We start from the raw sequence: 18107 nt of genomic DNA on the forward strand, positions 1-18107 counted from the left end.
GAGCCCCTACAGAGCCACCCCAAGCTCTCTGGCACCAGTTCCTTCCATATTCGGGTTAACCTGACTCTTCCCTTCACCTTTTAAGAGCCCAAGAAAGTCCTCCCCTTTCTAGACTCCTTCCCACCCACCCCTTCCAATCCAGGCCAGCTGGCCCATCGGGGCCTCAGAGATGTATTCACGGCCTGGAGCCGTGTGGGAGAGAAGGGCCCTGGTCTCTTCGTCCCTCTGAGGGGCTTTTACTCTTTTTTTAGCAAAGAATATTCTAAACAGTATGCTTTTTTCTTTTTTTTAATTGAAGTGTAGTTGATTTACAGTGTTGTGTTAACTTCTGGTGTACAGCATAGTGATTCATTTATGTGTGTGTGTGTGTATATATATATATATATATATATACACATATACACATATATTCCTTTTCATATTCTCGTTCATTATAGGCTACTACAAGGTATTGCATATGGTTCCCTGTGCTCTACAGTATGAACTTGTTTATCTATTTTGTATGTAGTAGTTAGTATCTGCAAATCCTGAACTCCCAATTTATCCCTCCCCACCCTTTCTCCCTGCTGGTAACCATAAGTTTGTCTTCTATGTCTGTGAGTCTGTTTCTATTTTGTAAATAAGTTCTTTTATGTCATTGTGTAGATTCCACATATAAATCATATCATATGGTATTTTTCTTTCTCTTTCTGGCTTACTTCACTTAGTGTGCAATATTCGAGTCCATCCATGTTGCTGCAAATGGCATGATTTTATTCTTTTTTATGGCTGCGTAGTATTCCATTGTATAAATGTACAACAGCTTCTTTATTTAGTCATCTGTTGATGGACATTTAGGCTGTTTCCATGTCTTGGCTATTGTAAATAGTGCTGCTGTGAACATTGGGGTGCACACATCTTTTCGAATTAGAGTTCCCTTGGGATATATGCCCAGAAGTGGAATTGCTGGATCATATGGTAAGTCTATTTTTAGTTTTTTGAGGACTCTCCATACTGTTTTCCATAGTGGCTGCACCAAACTGCATTCCCACCAACAGTGTAGGAGGGTTCCCTTTTCTCCACACCTTCTTCAGCATTTATTGTTTGTGGACTTTTTAAGACTTTCTCTCTTAATGCAGATTTGCTCAGCCCACCCTTCAGCTGCCTGAGCCAAGAGCTGCAGGGAGGGGGCTCTGCCAAGCCCAAGAAGTGACCTGTTACTGGGCCGCCCCAACGCGGTACCCATGTGCCTTACAACTCCTTACATCTGTCGCTCACGAGGACCCCTCAAGGAATCCCTTGAAATGTCTACTGCAAGACACAGAAGCCCTTTACTGAAAGCCCTTCCCTGAGCCTTATCACCTTGACCTAGAGATGACGTTCCAACCCTCATCCCCTCTATCAGTGTTCTGCGTCTCTCCTGGTCCTCTGGATGCAACATTCCACTTTTTAGCTCTGGTGTCTATATCACAGTCTGTTTCTTCGAAAAGGAGGCACGTAGGAGGGTGGCGCTGGTGCCGCAAGAGCCCTGGCAAACCCGGGCCAGTTCCTGGCTCCCGACGAGCTCTGACTTGAACAGGTCACCTCGTCTTGGGCCTCAGTTTCTTTTCTGTCAGTGGACCAATCACAGCCACACCTCAGAGTTACCGGCAGGATGAAAGATGCAGCAGAAGTGCCCAGCACGCCGAGCGCAGCTCAGCCGCCCGCCCCCTAGGCTCCCCGCACCCCCCCTCACCTGAGCCCCTCCCGCCGGGGCCCCTGGGAGATGCTCTCAGGGCTGGTGTCAGCCGTGGTCTGGGCTCCTTGATCCCATCTGAAATGCTTTCTTACAGCTGCTCCCGACTCGGGGGGAGGACCCAGCCTGGAACGTCAAGGCCTGGGGAGGGCGTGGGGAGGGCGTGCCCAACGCGGGCCGAAACACAGGGTCCTACCGTACAGCACAGGGAGCTCTAGTCAATACCTTGCAGTAACCTATCATGGAGATGAAAAGGAATATATGTGCGTATATGTCTGACCGAAACATTGTGCTGTACCCCAGGAATGGGCACGTTGTAACTGACTGTACTTCAGCTAAAAATAAACAAATAAATAACTCTGAAACTTAAAAAAAAAAAGCAGGCTGGAGGCAGCCCCAGTGCTGGCGGCCTGTGGCCTTTTGTTTAGGTATCTAATTCATGGGCTTCTAAGAGCCATCTCTGGGCCCCTTCCATTTTGTGGTTCATGGTATATTAAAAAATATGTAAATAACAGTAACTAACTCCAAGAAGTAGTTATAAAAATTGTCAACTCTTCTAACCGTCACTTTCCGCAAGCTGCTTCTCACGCAGGAGGCCGAAGGCAGGGCTGGGAGGCCAGTGCTCTGGGTCCACACTGCACGGTCCCACCCACTACCAGCTGTAGGACCGCGGGGGGTCAGCTGATCCCTTTGTGCCCCAGCTTCTCCACCTATGAGATGGAGAACATAATCACCGCCTTCCTCCGAGGGTTGATGTGAGGAACACGTGGGTTAGGACCATGGAACTGAAACGTACGCCAAGGGGAAGCTAAACACTCAGTAAACAGTACCACCTCCCTCTTGTTTTTGTTAAACACTGTCGGGGGGCCACTGTGGCTGTCCAGAACCGTCAGGTCCTTTGGGAAGAATGTCGGTGGCCCTCTGTGAATGGGAGGTGGGGGCCCGCCCGCCCCTGGCACCCCGCTCCCCAACCCCGAGATGGGGTTCTGTTCATTTGCTCACTGAATGGCACAGTGTTCAGGCAGGCTCTCCAGGTCTGCTCACTGGGGCAGTGGGGGTCTGCACCAGCCTGGACAGCCATCCTGGTTCCAAACAAACATTCTCCTTACAACCCCAGCGACCTGTGGCATTGCTTCTCCGAGCTCATTCAGGGCTTTACAACAAGCAGCCGGGCGCAGGCCTGTCGGGCTCCCTGCCGCCTGGTGGAGGGTGGAGGGTGGAGGGTGAGCCTGCGGGGACATAAATGCCTTTGGAATGAGCTGTATTTGCTAAGCAAGAGGCTGTGATTTTAATTCCTGGAGGACAACATGACCCCCCCGGGGCCCAAGCAGCCTGCCAGCTGGCCAGCCTCTCTTGGTGTCAGCGTCCCCACCAGGAGTGCCTGTCCCCCAGGCCCTCCCAGGGGCGTCCACAGGACACACTGCGTCCCTCCTACAAGGGGCAGAGGGCTTTGTTAGGCCAGTCTGGAAATGAGCATGGAGAAACTCCTGGGCGGCAGTTTCCAGCTCTGAGGTGGGTCTGAAATTTGTAAAACAAAATGATCTAGGGAGATGTTTTAATAATCCTGCCATGGGAGCTCAAGTCCAGGGACTTCCCCTGCCTTTTCTGCTCAAGGCACACCCCCACAATGGTCCTGGGGCCCCAGGCAATCTTAGGGACCTCCAAGCTGAAGGTCTGGGGGATTCGGAGCCACCTGACGCCCCACTCCCTTTCTGGAGTTCTGGAAAGAAGGCTTTCAGTGCCCATGGGAGGGGCCAGCTGGGAAGGCCTCAGGAGGCTGTGGACACATTCAGGGATGGTAAGAAGACCTTGGCCTTAAGCACGGTGACCAAGGGGTTCAGAGGACAGGTCCTGGAGTCACCCAGACCTGAGTGCAAAGCCCTGTTCTACCATCTCCTTGCTGTGTGCCCATGGGGACTCCACTGTGCCCCGTGACCACACCGTTCCCGGCTCTCAGTAAATACACAGTGGTGGTCACTAGCCACGCTGCCAGCAGCATCACTGTGGTCTCCATCAGGCTAACCTGAGTTCACGGTCTCGCTCTGGCCCATGGTCACTGAGCACCCTTTTCTTTTCTTTTCTTTTCTTTTTAATTATGGTAAAATACACATAACTTATAATTTGCCATTTTAACCATTTTTAAGTATATAATTCTGTGGTATTAAGTACATTCTGTGCAACCATCACCACCAGCCATCTGCAGAACTCTTTCCATCTTGCAGAACTGAAGCCCTGTTCCCATTAAAAACGAGCCCCCCAGCCCTCAGCCCAAGCCCCCGACAACCACCATTCTACTCTGTCTCTGAATTTGACCACTCCAGGTACCTGGGAAAAGCAGAATTATTCAGTGTTTGTCCTTTTGTGACTGGCTTACTTCACTTAGTGTAAGTCTTCGAGGTTCATCCATGTTGGAGCACGTGTCAGAATGCCCTTCCTTTTTAAGACTGAATAATATCCCATCGCACATAAGTATGAGAAGACATTTTGTTTATCCATTCACCCGTCGATGGACATTTGGGCTGATTCCACCTTTTGCTGTTGCATCTGGGAGCCTTTCTTGACTTCTCTGAGCGTTAGTTTGCCCAGTCTTTAGAGAGAAAAGAATGGAGAGGGTTTAAAGCATTTTCCAGAACTGTATAGAGATTCAAGGAGATAAATTGCACAAAAGCTCCTGGCCCTAGGGGCTGGCAGGGGCGGGGGAGGTGGAGCCAGGGGAGAGGGAGAGGAAGGGGCCTGGACAGACTGTCCCAGGGTTGTGAGGACAGCAGTAAGGCAGGCATTGCTGGGAGGTGTCCTCAGGGGAGGGAGGTGCTGGGAAGTCTTGGGGGAGACCACCACTTTGAGAGCCAAGTCATCTCTGCTCAGGCCTCCCAGGAGCCTGTCAGGGTTCACGCCCCCTTTGGAGTTGGTCAGTGACATGAGTTCTCCAGTCCAACCAGAGATGGGACTTTTATGAGTCAGAACTGGTTCCATTTTTGTCTGGCCTTGAACAGTGCCTGAGAAAAACATCGTCCCCCCTGTGGAGTTACATCCTTACTGTGCAGATGGTTGTCACAAGCCACGTCACTTAGCAGCAAGCTGGAGCCCCCGCCAGCCCCTGCTCGGCCTGAAACCTCCAGATTTCTTCGAGAAATCTCATTACCAGACCCTTTAGCCTCTGCATCCTGAACCCCAGGCCCACAGACAGACAGTGATGAGGGACATGGAATAGCTCCAGACCAGCCCTGCCCTCGTGGGCTCAAGGTCAGGGTGTAATTGAGGGCTCAGCCAACATCGGGACTCAAATCCTGCCCGTGGACCACACTTGAGCTCTACTGAAATACGGCTGCCATGTCCGGGGCTCTCCCCACCTTGGGAAGCGCACAACCCATTTACATCAAGTCCCCAGACTCTGATGGCCCAGAGGCCCCTAGGCAGTTATTTCTTGGGGTCCCAAACTGCTACCAGAGGCAAGTTCATGTGCCACCGCAGGGCACGTGATCAGCTCGTGCACGATCCTCTGATTGGCTGATGTTGGGGTAACAGGGCGTCAACACCATCAAACCCTAGGCACCAGGTCTGGGGGCCACGTGCTCTCAATCATCGAGTAGTTAATTTCTTCCCTTTGGTGGTGGTTTTAAGCATGTGAAAAACTCAGGAAATACACATGAGATACTACTATCTGGGTGCTTCAGAGAGGAGCTGCAGCAGAGGACAAGGGGAGAAGCCTGGCCTGAGAAAACCCCACAGGGTCCTGCTCAGTTACTAAATCAGCCCCTCTTTTGTGCCCCAATACTGGTGTGTCTGCTACCAGCTCCTCTGTTTAACAATTCTGCAGGGCAGGGGTGGTCGCCGTCAGCCCTGAACTCTTATCCTCATGGACTGGACACCTAAAGCTCAGAGAGGTTGAGTGACTTGCTCCAGATGAACAGCTCTCTTTCAGTCATATCTCTTCCCCTCCTGCACCAGCACCGCCTGGTTGATGCCTGTTGCTTACAGCCTCCGGAAGGAAGCTTTGCTGTGAGACACCAGGGTCCCCACAGCTGCCAGCCTCTGACCCAGAGCCGCATGGGTGCCACACAGAGGTAAGGAGACCAGTCTGAGCTGGTCTTCTTCACTGGCAGACTCTCCAGCTGGGACCGTGTTTCCAGCAGCATCCTTGGGCAGGTCGATCAAGACAGACTCCCAGGTACCTCCCCGGACAGCCTGAGTGTCTGCATCTGTGCAGCAGCAGGAGATGTTCTCCGACCATAGAAAACCAACAAGCGGAAAGCTCTGGGGCAAACCCTGGGCTGGGGACCTGGCTTTGCTTGTTTGGAGAATGTCTTAACTGCAGCCAGCTGGCCCAGCTTCCCCCTGGGGTGCCCTGCTGCTTGCCCGGGGGGCCGCCCCTTCCATTGTCAAGGCTGCCTGCCTGGGGGTTCAGCATGCCTGGCACAACCATCCTTGCCCCTTAGGAACCACAAACTGATGGTGAAGGGCTTCCCAAGGCACCAGCTGTGTGGCCTTGGGTAAGTCTTTTCGTCCCACTTAGCCTCGGAGTTCTCCTCTGCACAGTCCTCCTCTGCACGGTCCTCCTCTGTACCTTCTTCAGAGGGCCAGGCAGGGAGTAGACGAGCTCCCGGGATGAGCCGCAGGAGGCCTGGAGCACCGAGGGTTCCAAGTTCATGTTCACTGAGTGAGAAGCTGGCCTGGCGCCTAGTGGGTGCTGAAGCAGAGCTGCTGCCGTTGCCTGGCCCTCTGCACCTGCTGATCTGGAAACTGAGGAGGGGCCATCCTTCCTGCCTTTCCCCGCTGCAGGTTCCACCATCCAGGCACCACGTGCGCCAGGCCTCTCTGTGTTTGCAAAAGCAGCGGACAGGGAGCCTGGCGGTCAGCGTGGGGCTCAGCTCCAGGGCTCCCCCTCTCCCAGGGCCTCTGTTTGGCCAAGCACGGCAGGCCTCGCCACCTCTGTCTCCTGCCACGGGGAGAAAGGAGGGCAGAAAGTGACCCTCACGTCAACAGCTTTCCTATCAAACCAGGTAGTCCTGCATCTCCTCTAAGCCGTGGATCATGTGAGATTTGACAGCCTTTTAAAGAGAATGCCAGGAAACGGGGCGCAGGGACGTAAGGCCTCCTCACCCATGCACACTCTCCCTCCTTCCTTCTTCCCTCAACAAATGCCGCCAGGTCCTGCCCCACGCTGGGAGTATTCAGCCTTAAAAAAGAAGGAAATCCTGTCCCGGTCTGCAATGTGGATGAACTTTGAGGACATTATGCTACGTGAAATAAACCAGTCACGGAAAGACAAATACTGGGTGATTCCACTTACCTGAGATACCCAAAGTAGTCAGACTCTTAGCAACAGAAATTGAAATGGCTTTTCGCAGGGGCTGGGGGTGGGGGCTGGGAGGGGGAGCTGTTTGATGGATGGTTTCAGATTTTACAGGATGAAAAGCGCTAGAGCTGTGAGGCTAACACTGCTGTACTGAACACCTAGAAAAGGTCGAGATGGAGAATTGCATGCTGTGTGTTTTATTCCACAGTGAAAAAAATATTTTTAAATTACAAACTCAGGAGTACAAGAAATAGCATGTTTCTCATTTTTCAGTTTTGTTTAACCGTCCTGACCTCAAGCCCCCGTGTCCATAAGGCAGGCACGAAACTCATTCTCACCGCACCCCCGGGACCCACAAAAGTTTCAGAGCCTAAGATAGCACTGAGCACCCCCTCCCCATCCATGTGAGCCTCTCCTCTCTCTCTTCCTCCATCTCCCCCATCCAGGACGCTGCCTTAACTAAAGTCGGGGGGGCACCGCTAACCGGGGCCTGCTTCTGCTCTTCTGCCCTGCTCCAATCCCCAGGTCAGGCAAATGGGCCTGACCTCCGGCTTGAAAACCAGGAGAATGATAAAGGGAAACACACACACGCGTGCACGCACCTCATCCTGCCGCAGCCTCTGCCTCACCTCTGTGGTTGTTCCACGTATTTTGGAGGGTTTGAAGGTTGACTTTTATAGCAAAGGACAGTGCTTGTGACACAGCCTCTTCCTCTGTGGCCTCCAGGCTCAGCCTGGAGCCGGGCGACCCAGGAGGAGCAGGATAGAGAGAGGGGGGTGTAAAATGCTACTTAAAATTGCAGTCTCGTGCCTGCGACCTCACCTCTGCATGCCGTCCCCTCTGGCCCCTGAGAAAACTGGATGGAAGAATCGCGGGGTAGTTAGACTGAGGGGGAGTGAAGATGCAGGCAGAGAGGGGAAGGCAAGGGGGCTGCAGGGACATTTGCAGCGAGCGCCAGGAGAGGCGGGGGGATGAGGGAGGGGGTGAGGGCTGAGCTCGGGTTGGGGGCAGCCCGGTTCCATAACCCAGAGCCCTCTCCCTCCTCAGCATTGAGGTCACTCAGGTCCTGGGGGCTGACTTGGGCCGAGGGGGAGAAGGTGGGGGCAGGGTGCTCTGCATCAGATTCAGAAAAATTCAGATACAACAGAAACAGACCCATAGACATAGAATACAAACTTGTGGTTGCCAAGGGGGCGGGGGTTGGAAAGGGATAGACTGGGATTTCAAAATGTAGAATAGATAAACAAGGTTATACTGTGTAGCACAGGGAAATATATACAGGGTACTGTGGTAGCTCACAGCGAAAAGGAATGTGACAATGAATATATGTATGTTCATGTGTAACTGAAAAATCGTGCTCTGCACTGGAATTTGACACAACATTGTAAAATGACTATAACTCAATAAAAATAGTTAAAAAATAAAATAAAATAAAAAGAAAGATTCAGATACAAATGTGTGAATGGAGGGCTGGGTACCGAAAAGAATGTGCGTGAGTGTGCACATTATCTGGGATAAATCACGAGGAATTTATAAGCATCTCCCTGGGGCTGTGGGGGAGGGGAGGGAGGTGCCGATGGGTCTCCGAGCCAAGAAGGACGCTGGGTGGGTAGGACTGAGCCTGTCAGCACCGAGTTTAAGCATTTGAGATGCTGCGATAGTGTCTTTTTATGGCGTGTTGTCTCTGTAGTTTTATTTACGTGAATGTTAAAAAGCATTTGTCAGGGCTTTCGTAAGAGAATGCCCGCCCTCAGCCTTATTTTTAAGTCTGAAATTTCTCAGCGGCAAACTCTTCTGCCTCCAGACTTCCTAGGTAGGGGTTGGGGAGGGTGTAGCTCTGGTAGAGCACATGCTCAGCATACACAAGTTCCTGGGTCCGATCCCCAGCACCTCCATAAAAATAAATAAATAAACCTTATTTCCCCCCAAAAGTTTAAGAGAAAAATAAATAAAATTTTATTTAAAAGAGTTTCCAAGCAGCAAACCTTTATGAATGCGGAAGGACTTGTGAATGAAATAATGAACGGATAGTTGAACAAATGGATGAATGAGTGAGGGGTGAGAATGCAGCCAACGGGGTGGGGGCTCTCCAGGGGAGCCGGGGTGAGGGAAGGAAGGAGACAGGGCTTTCTCCCGCTCCTCTCTGCTCCCCCAGGCCACGGTTACGGGGGTGGTGGGGAGTGGGGGGCCCAGCAGCAGGCAGGCTATGCCCGAGCCCCCTGGCTTCCCTTCTTAACAAGCCCCTCCTTGTTCTCCTGCCCAGGCCCCCCGGGACGGCGTGGCAAGCCTGGAAGAAGAGGCGATCCCGGTGAGTGCTGGGTTTTCTTAGCTCCTGAGCCTAGGCCTGGAGGTCTGCCCTTGACCTGGGACCGGGCTGGCGGCGCCAACCCCCATACCACCCTGTAACTCAGGACCCTTGGTCCCGGCCCAGGTCTTGTCTCCCCTCCAATTCCAGCCACTGTCCCCAGAGCCGCAGTGTCCAGGGCTGCCTTTCTTGGCTTCTTGACGCAAATCCAGTGTCACAGTCCCAATGACAGTCCCCACTGTGCCCTTGGCCACCCCCTCAAATCTCATTATTGGCCTCAGAAATTTAATCCCTGGTTTCCCCCTCCAAAGTGGCCTCCTGTCTTTGTGGGCGTTGATGGTGATTCCACCACCCACGGTCGCTACCCTGGGACCTTCAGCACAAGACGGTTCTCCTGTGCGTCCCCACCCCTCCCCAGACCTGGCCTGCCCTTCCCTTGGCAGAGCCACCAGCAGCCGTCACCTTCCTCCCATACAAACCGCAGGCTCACCTGTTCTTGCCCCACCCTCCCTCCGGTCATCTTCATTTCCCCCAAAATGCACTCTCTCTGCACAGCCCTTTCTCCAGACTCGCCGTGAAGCTCCCTCAGAGGCCACTCGCCCCTGCCCCGCTCCTGTCTCCTCCTCTGCCTTGCCTCCCGCTCATCCCGGCCCCTCCAGGCTCCTCTTACTGTCACTCCACCCACATCCTTGGGGCCCGGGTTACCACTGACCTCCCGATGGCCTGGCCGGCATGAGCTGCTGTCTGTCTTCCTGACCTTCGCGCGGGCCATGCCCCCAGAATTCCTCTGTGTTTCCTCCCACATCTCTGTGGGACCCCTTCTTGTTTGCCTTCCCAATGGGACCCCACTTGCCTCTTAAGTGGATCTGCCCTTGGCCGTCTCTTCTCCTCCCTCCCAACCCTGTGGCTCCAGAGCCCCCATACTGCTGGCAATGCTCCCCTTCCTCCAGCTAAGTCATCTCTGGGCCCAGAGATTGGACGTGGCCCCACTGAGCCCAGCACCTCCCCCGCCTGCTCCCCCCTGGCTCCCCACCGCAGGGACGGGACTCCAACCACCTCCTTCCCTGCGCAGACACCGGGCCGTCATCTTTGCTCCCTCCCCCGCCACTTCCACGCAGAGTCCTGCTCAGTCTCTTCCCCAGGAGGTCTCAGACCTGTGCCCCCTCCTCTGTCTTCATCAGCACAGCCTCCTGCCACTCTCACCACCCTTCCCACCATGTCCCCCATCTCCAGCCTCATTGTGGGGGTCCAGGACCCTCCCACTCTGAGCCTGCGCTCTTCTGCCCTCCCCCGCCCAGAATGTCTCCTCCTCCACCTGGACTCTTACCGAAGGTCACGACTCTTTGTCCTTGAAGTCTAGCTCAAGCATCTCCCCCCAAAAAGCCCTCTCCAGCCCCTCTGGCTGGGGCTGTCACCCCGAGTCTTCAGCACCCAGCCCAGAGCCTGGCGCAGGGCAGGATCCAGGGACTATAAATGCACAGTGCAGTGAATGAAGGAATGCCCGGATGCACACACGCTCAGCCCAAAGCAACTGCACAAGGATGGCGTGGTGATGATGCCAGAGGGGTCCACCACCAAGAGGACCCAGGCAGACTGGGCCTGGGGAGGCAGGACAGGTTCTCTCTAAGCCTCAGACTCTTCCTCCTGGCACTGGCATGGGCTCTCGTCCCCACCTTCCGCTACGTGCTCGCGCTATCTAGTTCCTTACATAGAAGCCTTCCAGATAAACTCCCAGAGTTCACTGGCAGGATACGCCTCTCATGGTACTCTGTTTGCTTTGACTTCCAGAAGCAGAAGGCTGTTTTGTGTTTGGCTGCAAAGGATTTTGTGTGTAATCACCACCCCCCGCACGCCAGCCCACCAGATACGCTCTTCATCACTCAGTTCTCATTTCTGCCCTCGTGAAAGGGTTTATTGCCTTTCGTTGTAAGCTCCCGATGTCTTTTCTGGAAGGAGATGAGGAATACATAGTGACTTTTTTTAGGACAAAGTATAATATTGCTCAACTTACTCAAAAACCCAATAGAATTTTGACTCCAGTTTACAAACGTCTAAAAGTCAAAGACAGACCAGGACTTACTGGGCCGCTGACACGGCTCTGGGCCCTTCAAGTGCTTCATCTCACGTGATCCTCACAGAGCCCTGTGCAAGATAAGCGTATGTCCTTAGCCCCATTTTGCAGATAAGGAAACTGAGGCTCCAGGAGGAAGCAGTGTCTGGCCTGAAGTCAGCTGCCGGGCAAGCTGCTCCTCCCCTTCACTGCCCGTCCCCACGCGGTGGCCTGACTCTCTGCCTGTCACAGAGGGGTGTGCGTAGCACAGAGCAGATGTCCGTCTCTGCTTAGCTTTGGCTGGGCCTCATGTTTATTTCTAGATAGTTGCACACACATGCACCTCCTGGCTTTGGGCCCTTCCCTTGTACAAACCAGGCTCTTCCTGTGCCCCGGGGAGAAAGGCTCTTTTTGCCCAGTGGGACAGTATCTGGCCGAGATGGCTTCCTGCTGCTGCTGCTGCTGCTGCTGCTGCTACAGCTGCAGACAGAGCTGACCCTGCCTGCCTGTGGGGATGGGTCCTCTCTTGTTCCCAGTGAGAGCCTTTGCCTGGAATATGCCTTACAGGTCCTACAGTGTTTATGTGTCTCTGTCATAATGGAAGGGATTTTTCACCTCCCCACTGGCCCATTCCCTAGGGAAGCCCAGCACTGCCTTGGGATCCTCTTTCTAGGGAACTTAGGCAGAACCCTTTCTCTTTCCAGATCCCCCTTTCCCCAAGAGCATCCATCAGTCCCCCTGCTGCCCACAGCCCCCGATCCCTCCCTCTGTCCCAGTGCTTCCTGCAGGGCTGGTGGTCTGCTCTGCAAACATGTTCTTCTCCACCAAAGCATGGGCTCCTCAGAGCAGGTGCTTGAACCCCAGGCACTAAATAGATGGTCAATAAAAGCTTGTTTATAGGAATTGGGGAGGAAAGGAAGGAGAGAGAGAGAAAGAGGAACTGATGAGCAAATGAAGGGTAAAGCGTTAAGAAGCTAGAAGAGCAAAGGATGAAAACAGTCAAAAGCTGCTTGGCTGACGCTTGCACTAAACCTGCAGAGACAAACAGAGGTGCTCCCCGGATCTCTACGGCTGCCAGCCTTAGGTCAGCAGTTTTAGTACTGGGGGTTTTTTATCCACCCTGGCCCCAAGAAACTGTTTCTAAAAATCCACTGGAAGAAGCACTTCTGGAATGATAGAGTAAGGACTTCTGAAAATCTGCTCCTCCACGAAAGCAAGAACACTAGGAAAAAGACCTTTTCAGAATTCTGGAAATTAATATCTGGTAACAACCTAAGAAATGTTTATTCAAGAGAAATATCTGAACCTTACTGAAAACGGTGAGGTTTGTAGCATTTTAACTTGCCCATCTCCTGGCCCCGCTGTAGCCTTAAAAACCATCAGCCTCATAATCACGGCACCTGTGAAAAGTAGCAGCCGCAGAGGTGGCAGAACAAGGTTGAAGCCCCCAAGTGCTCATTCCCTGAGAACCATCACTATCTGTAAGCTCCCTGGAAAAGCCCACTTTTTATAGACTTGTCTCTATTTGATCTGATGCAGAGCTCACTCACTGGGAAAAGCCCTATTCCCGGAGAGCTTGCCAAAAACACTCAGCAGCAATTGTTTAATATTGCAGCTGCCTGAGGTAGCAATGCCAGTTGGAGCAAACAAGAAGCTGACACAAAAACTTAAATGAAGATCTAGGGTATGTGCTGTCCAAAGGGGCTTTGAAATGCTCCACCATATTCCTGGGAATCTAGAAGATGTGCAGGGAAAGACCTAAGAAAACCCCAGTCTGTCATCTCAGGCTGACCTTGAGGCTCCACTTAAACAGGAAATGAAGGCAAAGGCAGGGTTGTAACCTGGTGCAGCACTGAAGTTATGTTCCAGCACGCCCAAAGAGCACCTTGGCATGGAGTGGGAGACTTACTGGATCAAGGCATTAAAGAAAAACTCTGTCTAGCTGACAATTAAACAACCCAAGCAGAGACTTCAGCAGCTGCACATGACAAAGAGTACACACTTTAGAGAATTAGCCCAGAAAAGCCCCTGAACAAACAGCAACAGCAGCAAATCCTGAAAAGGAGGAAGGGTATGTAATTTCCAAAGGAGCCACATTAGATTATTTTTAATGCCCAGTTTTTAACAAAATTATGAGACATACAAAGATACAAGAAAGTACGGCAATTTAAAAAGGACAAAAGGTGGTCCATAAAAACTATCATTGAGAAGCCCAGATGGACTTACCAGACACAGATTTTATGTTGGATGTTATAAATATGTTCAAAGAACTGAAGGAGACCACGTCTAAAGAATTAAAGGGATGCACAAGAATTATGTACCACCAAATGGAGACTATCAATAGAGAGATAGAAAGTATTTTTTTAAAGGAGCCAAATAATAAGTTCTTGAGCCATAAAGTACAGTAACTGAAATGAATAAATCACTAACGGGGCTCAACAGTAGATTTGGGCTGGCAGAAGAAAGGATCAGCAAATTTGAAGTTAGGTCAATTCAGATGATCCTGACTAAGGAAGAGAAAAAAGAATGAAGAAAAATGAAGAGGGTCTCAGAAATCTGTGAGACACTATCAAGTGTGCCAACATACATAGAGCGGGGGCCTCAGCAGGGGACAAGAGAAAGAGACATAAGGAATATATGAAGAAATAATGGCCAAAATCTTCCCAAATATAAAGAAAACATTGTATATCCAAGAATCCTAACACATTTCAGGTAGAATAAACCTAAGTGCACCATAGCCACATTACCAAAAGGGAAAAAATGAAGAAAGACCTTTGAAAGCAGCAAAAGAACAATGGCTCCCTCATCACAGAAGAGGGATCCTTGATAAGATTAACAGCTGATTTCCCATCACAAACCATGAAAACCAAAAGGTGGTGGGACATATTCAAAGTGATGAGAAAAGAAGAAACGGTCAACAAAGAAATTTGTAGCCAGGGAAGCTATACTTGAAAAGTAAAGGAGAAATTAAGACACGTCCAGATGAACAAAAAATGGAGAGAATTCATCTCTAGCAGCAGAAATACTAAAGGGATTCCTTCAGTATGAAATGAAAGGAAGCAAGACAATAATTTAAGAAACAATAGCTGAAAGCTTTTCAAATTTGCTGAAAACATTAATCTACATATCCAAGAAGCTCAGTGAGCTCTAAATAAGATAAATGCAGAGATATACATCCAGACACATCACAGTAAAATGCTGGAAGTCAAAGACAAGGAGGAACTCTTGAAAGCAGCGGGAGAGAAAGGATTCATCCATACAAGGGAACCCCAGTAACATTAACCGCTGACTTCCTGTCAGAAACAACGGAGGCCGGAAGGCACTAGGATGGCCTGACCTCTTCAAAGGACTGAAAGAAAAGAACCATCAACCTAGAATCTTACGTCGAGCAAAACTGTCTTTCAAAAATGAAGGGGATAATGAAATGATGACTGTTTATCAGAAATGATTGATAAACAGGGGAGGAGGGTATAACTCAGGGGTAGAGTGAGTGCTTAGCAGGCATGAGGTCCTGGGCTCAATACCCAGTATCTCCATTAAAAAATAAATAAAATAAAATAAACCTAATTACCTTCCCCAACCAGAAAAAAAAAAAATGAAGGATAAACAGAATTACATAATGGTGATGGCCACGCGATTCTGCAAGTATACCAAAAATCCCTGAAACATACTCTTTTAAAAAGTGAATTTCATGGTACATGAATTACATCTCAGTAGAACCATTTTTTTTTTAATCCAACGTATTTACTTTCCACTGAGGCTTCTAATCAGCACCGCCGCTGCCCTGCACTGAGTCTGAGTAGGGTAACTGCCAGAGCAAACCTCCAAGCCAAGGCTGGCCTGCTCGACCCTGAACTCCAGGGCTGCAGCCGTGTACCTGACATGTCATCACAGCCAAAACACTGGAGGCCCATCTGAGCTGCCATTTCCAAAGGAGACTCTTCAAAGCTGTTGTGCAGTCAGCGTTTGTTCAGCAACATGAAGCCAAAGAAAGGAAAACCTCCTTCTGTGTTTCTCTCCTCCCTGTGATCTAAGGGGTGCGTGTCTGTGTAGGAGTGTGCAAATGTGTGTGCACATAACAAAGAGAGAGCGTGCTGGAATTCCAGCCGGCACTGGGTTTTGGTGTCCGCTCTGTGCTGCTGCTGTCCCGAGCACTTTATATACACACAATGTCTCATGCAATCCTCATGCAGTCCGGAGAGGCAGGGGATCGGTGCTCCCCACGTTTCCCAGAAGCAGTCTTTGCCGAGAGAGGACAGGCTCTGGCTGAAGACTTAGAGCTCGTCAGCTGGGGAGCCGGGCTCTGAGGCCTCAGCGCTCCCTGGCACTATTGGCCTCATCACATCCAGGCCCTGTGGCCTAAGTGCCCGACTCACCGACTCGTTCCTGGCTCTGCATTTGCCCACCTCCAAGCCTTACTTCATCCACCTGCAAACTCGGTTTAAAAGCCCTGGGCCAGGTGCGGGGTAGAGCTCAGCAGTAAAGCGCGTGCTTAGTATGTGTGAGGTCCTGGGTTCAATCCCCAGTATCTCCATCAGGAAAATAAAATAAAAGCCCTGGGCCTACTCTGTCCCACCAGGGGAAGCCCCAGAGAAGCGTGGCCAAAGGTGGTTGTCCTCACGGCGGGTGGGTGTCCTAGGGTCAAGCAGAGCCCCATAACCTGAGCCAGCTGAGAGGGGAGAGGCAGAGGGGAGGGCCTGTTGGGCAGAGCAGGGAGCAGGCAGAGTGGGAGTCAGGGGTCCAGGCACCACCCAGAAGAGCAGGTGTGGGCCGTGAGCAGTGGCTATGATGACCCCAGCGGCCTCAGGCACTCAGGCTAGACCCCGGCCCTCGCCACCTCCAGGTGTGCACACTGAGCAATTGCCAGGCTGTGGGAAGGGCTCTTCCCAATTTGCTTCTCCAGGAATATGGCCTTCGGGAAACCCTCAGAAATGGTCCTCCCAGGACTAAAAGCGCTAGGAGGGCGTGCTGGGCCCCCAGACCCTCCACCCGCTTCTGCTCACCCATCAACAAGCAGCTCGTGTGCCCTCCTGTCCTCCGGGGCTGAGAGGGTGTGGCCCCCAGTTTGGGAAACCCGGTCCCTGTCAGGCCACATCAATTCAGTTAAAGAGGCCACAGAATCATTGAACCCTCAAACCCGTTTTATCTATTTCCCAAGTCATCTGGCTCTTATTTAATCGCTCCCGCTTTCCCGACAGCAGAGGCAGCAGATCCAGCCAATCCCTGGAGCACGTGTTTGAAAGCTGTGTGTGGAACGGGGCCGGCCGCGGTGGGACCGCCACCCGGAAGCCCTGCAGCCCAGCTCACTTTTTTTTTTTAAATGAAGTGTAGTCAGTTACAATGTATAAATTTCTGGTGTACAGAGTAATGTTTTAGTCATGCATATGTATACATATATTTGCTTTCATATTTTTTTTCATTAAAGGTTATTACAAGACCACCTCACTTTCTAAGCAGGGACCCCTGGATCCCCCTCCCCACCCACCGCTCTTGGCAGGCCAGCTCACCATGGGCCATGGAGCGCATCTCTAGAAGCCTCGGGCAGCCCAAGCACAAACCCTGTACGATTGGCCCCCATATTCACAGGTTCCACATCTGTGGATTCAACCAACCATCTATCAGAAATTTTTTTTTAATTTCCAGAAAGTTCCAAAAAGCACAACTTGAATTTGCTGTACACCGGAAACTCTGTACAGTAGACTTTGTGTGTGAGGTATTATAAGTAATCTAGAAGTGATTTAAAATATCCAGGAGGATGTGTGTAGGGTATGTGCAAATAGAACCATTTTATACATGGGATTTGAACATCCTTGGGTTCTGATATCCTTGGGGGGCCGTGGAACCAATCCCCCCGAGGGTACCGAGGGAGGACTGTACGGCGAAGCTCGGCGCTCCTGCCCTTCTGCCCTCTCATCCATCCAGCACGTGTTCACAGAGTGCTCGTGCCTGCTGGGCCCTGCTTGGGCCGGAGGGAGATGGCTGGGAGCCAGGCACACAGGGTCCCAGCTCTCAGGGAGCTGCCTTGCTGTTGGGGCTGACAGACAGTAACGGAAACACAAATAAACAGATTTCAGAAGTGAAGACTGTGATGAGTGCTTGGAAGGAAATACTAGGGAGCTGTGATGGAAACCAGGGGGGCGATGGTCAGGAAGGCGGGTGTGAATGTCCTGGGGCCAAAGAGAGCTGGCCCCTCGGGGCACCGAGAGAGACAAGGGGGGCCCAGTGCCAGGCCGAGGGTGACAGGGACCAGGAGGAGCAGGGTCACGTGGGACCGCTGTGCCCCCAAGAGTCTGCACGTTATTCCACTTGAATGGGAAGCCCTGGGAAGGGGTGGGCATTTTTTAAAGGCCCCTCTGGCTGGTGGGATGGGTGTGCCCAGAAGGAGGCTGTAAAGATGATGCCAGCGGTAAGCAGTGGTGGCTGGTGACGGGTGTCAGCAGGGCCCAAGAGAGGTGGTGGGTTGGTGTGAGTCATGGTGGAGTCTCAGGTGGGCTCCATGCATCCAGTCCCACCAGTGATGGGATCAGCCTCTGGAATGCTGCCATTCCCACTCTGGCCAGCCCTCTGGGGACGGTGCACAGGGCCATGGGTTTAGGGCCCCACAGGGCTGCTTCCCACTAGCTGGGTGACCTCAGACAGGCCATGCTCCCTCCCAGGGACCTCAGGTGACACAGTAAATGTCAGAGCTCTTCCTGCCAAAATAGTTTGCACTTTGTTAGGCTTGAAGTAAGGCTGCCTAGGG

General features: G+C 51.8%; 1 protein-coding gene across 1 annotated transcript in view; it reads left to right on the forward strand.

Annotated features, from left to right (window-relative positions):
* The window catches only part of COL23A1 (collagen type XXIII alpha 1 chain), a 301705-nt gene that overhangs the window by 228381 nt on the left and 55217 nt on the right, over positions 1 to 18107 (forward strand). The window contains exon 3 of the mRNA XM_074350158.1: positions 9274 to 9318. Coding sequence (XP_074206259.1) covers positions 9274 to 9318 — 45 coding nt within the window. The remainder of the gene's footprint in view (positions 1 to 9273; positions 9319 to 18107) is intronic.

This window comes from Camelus bactrianus, chromosome 22, assembly GCF_048773025.1.
Source record: "Camelus bactrianus isolate YW-2024 breed Bactrian camel chromosome 22, ASM4877302v1, whole genome shotgun sequence".
Lineage (NCBI taxonomy): Eukaryota > Metazoa > Chordata > Mammalia > Artiodactyla > Camelidae > Camelus > Camelus bactrianus.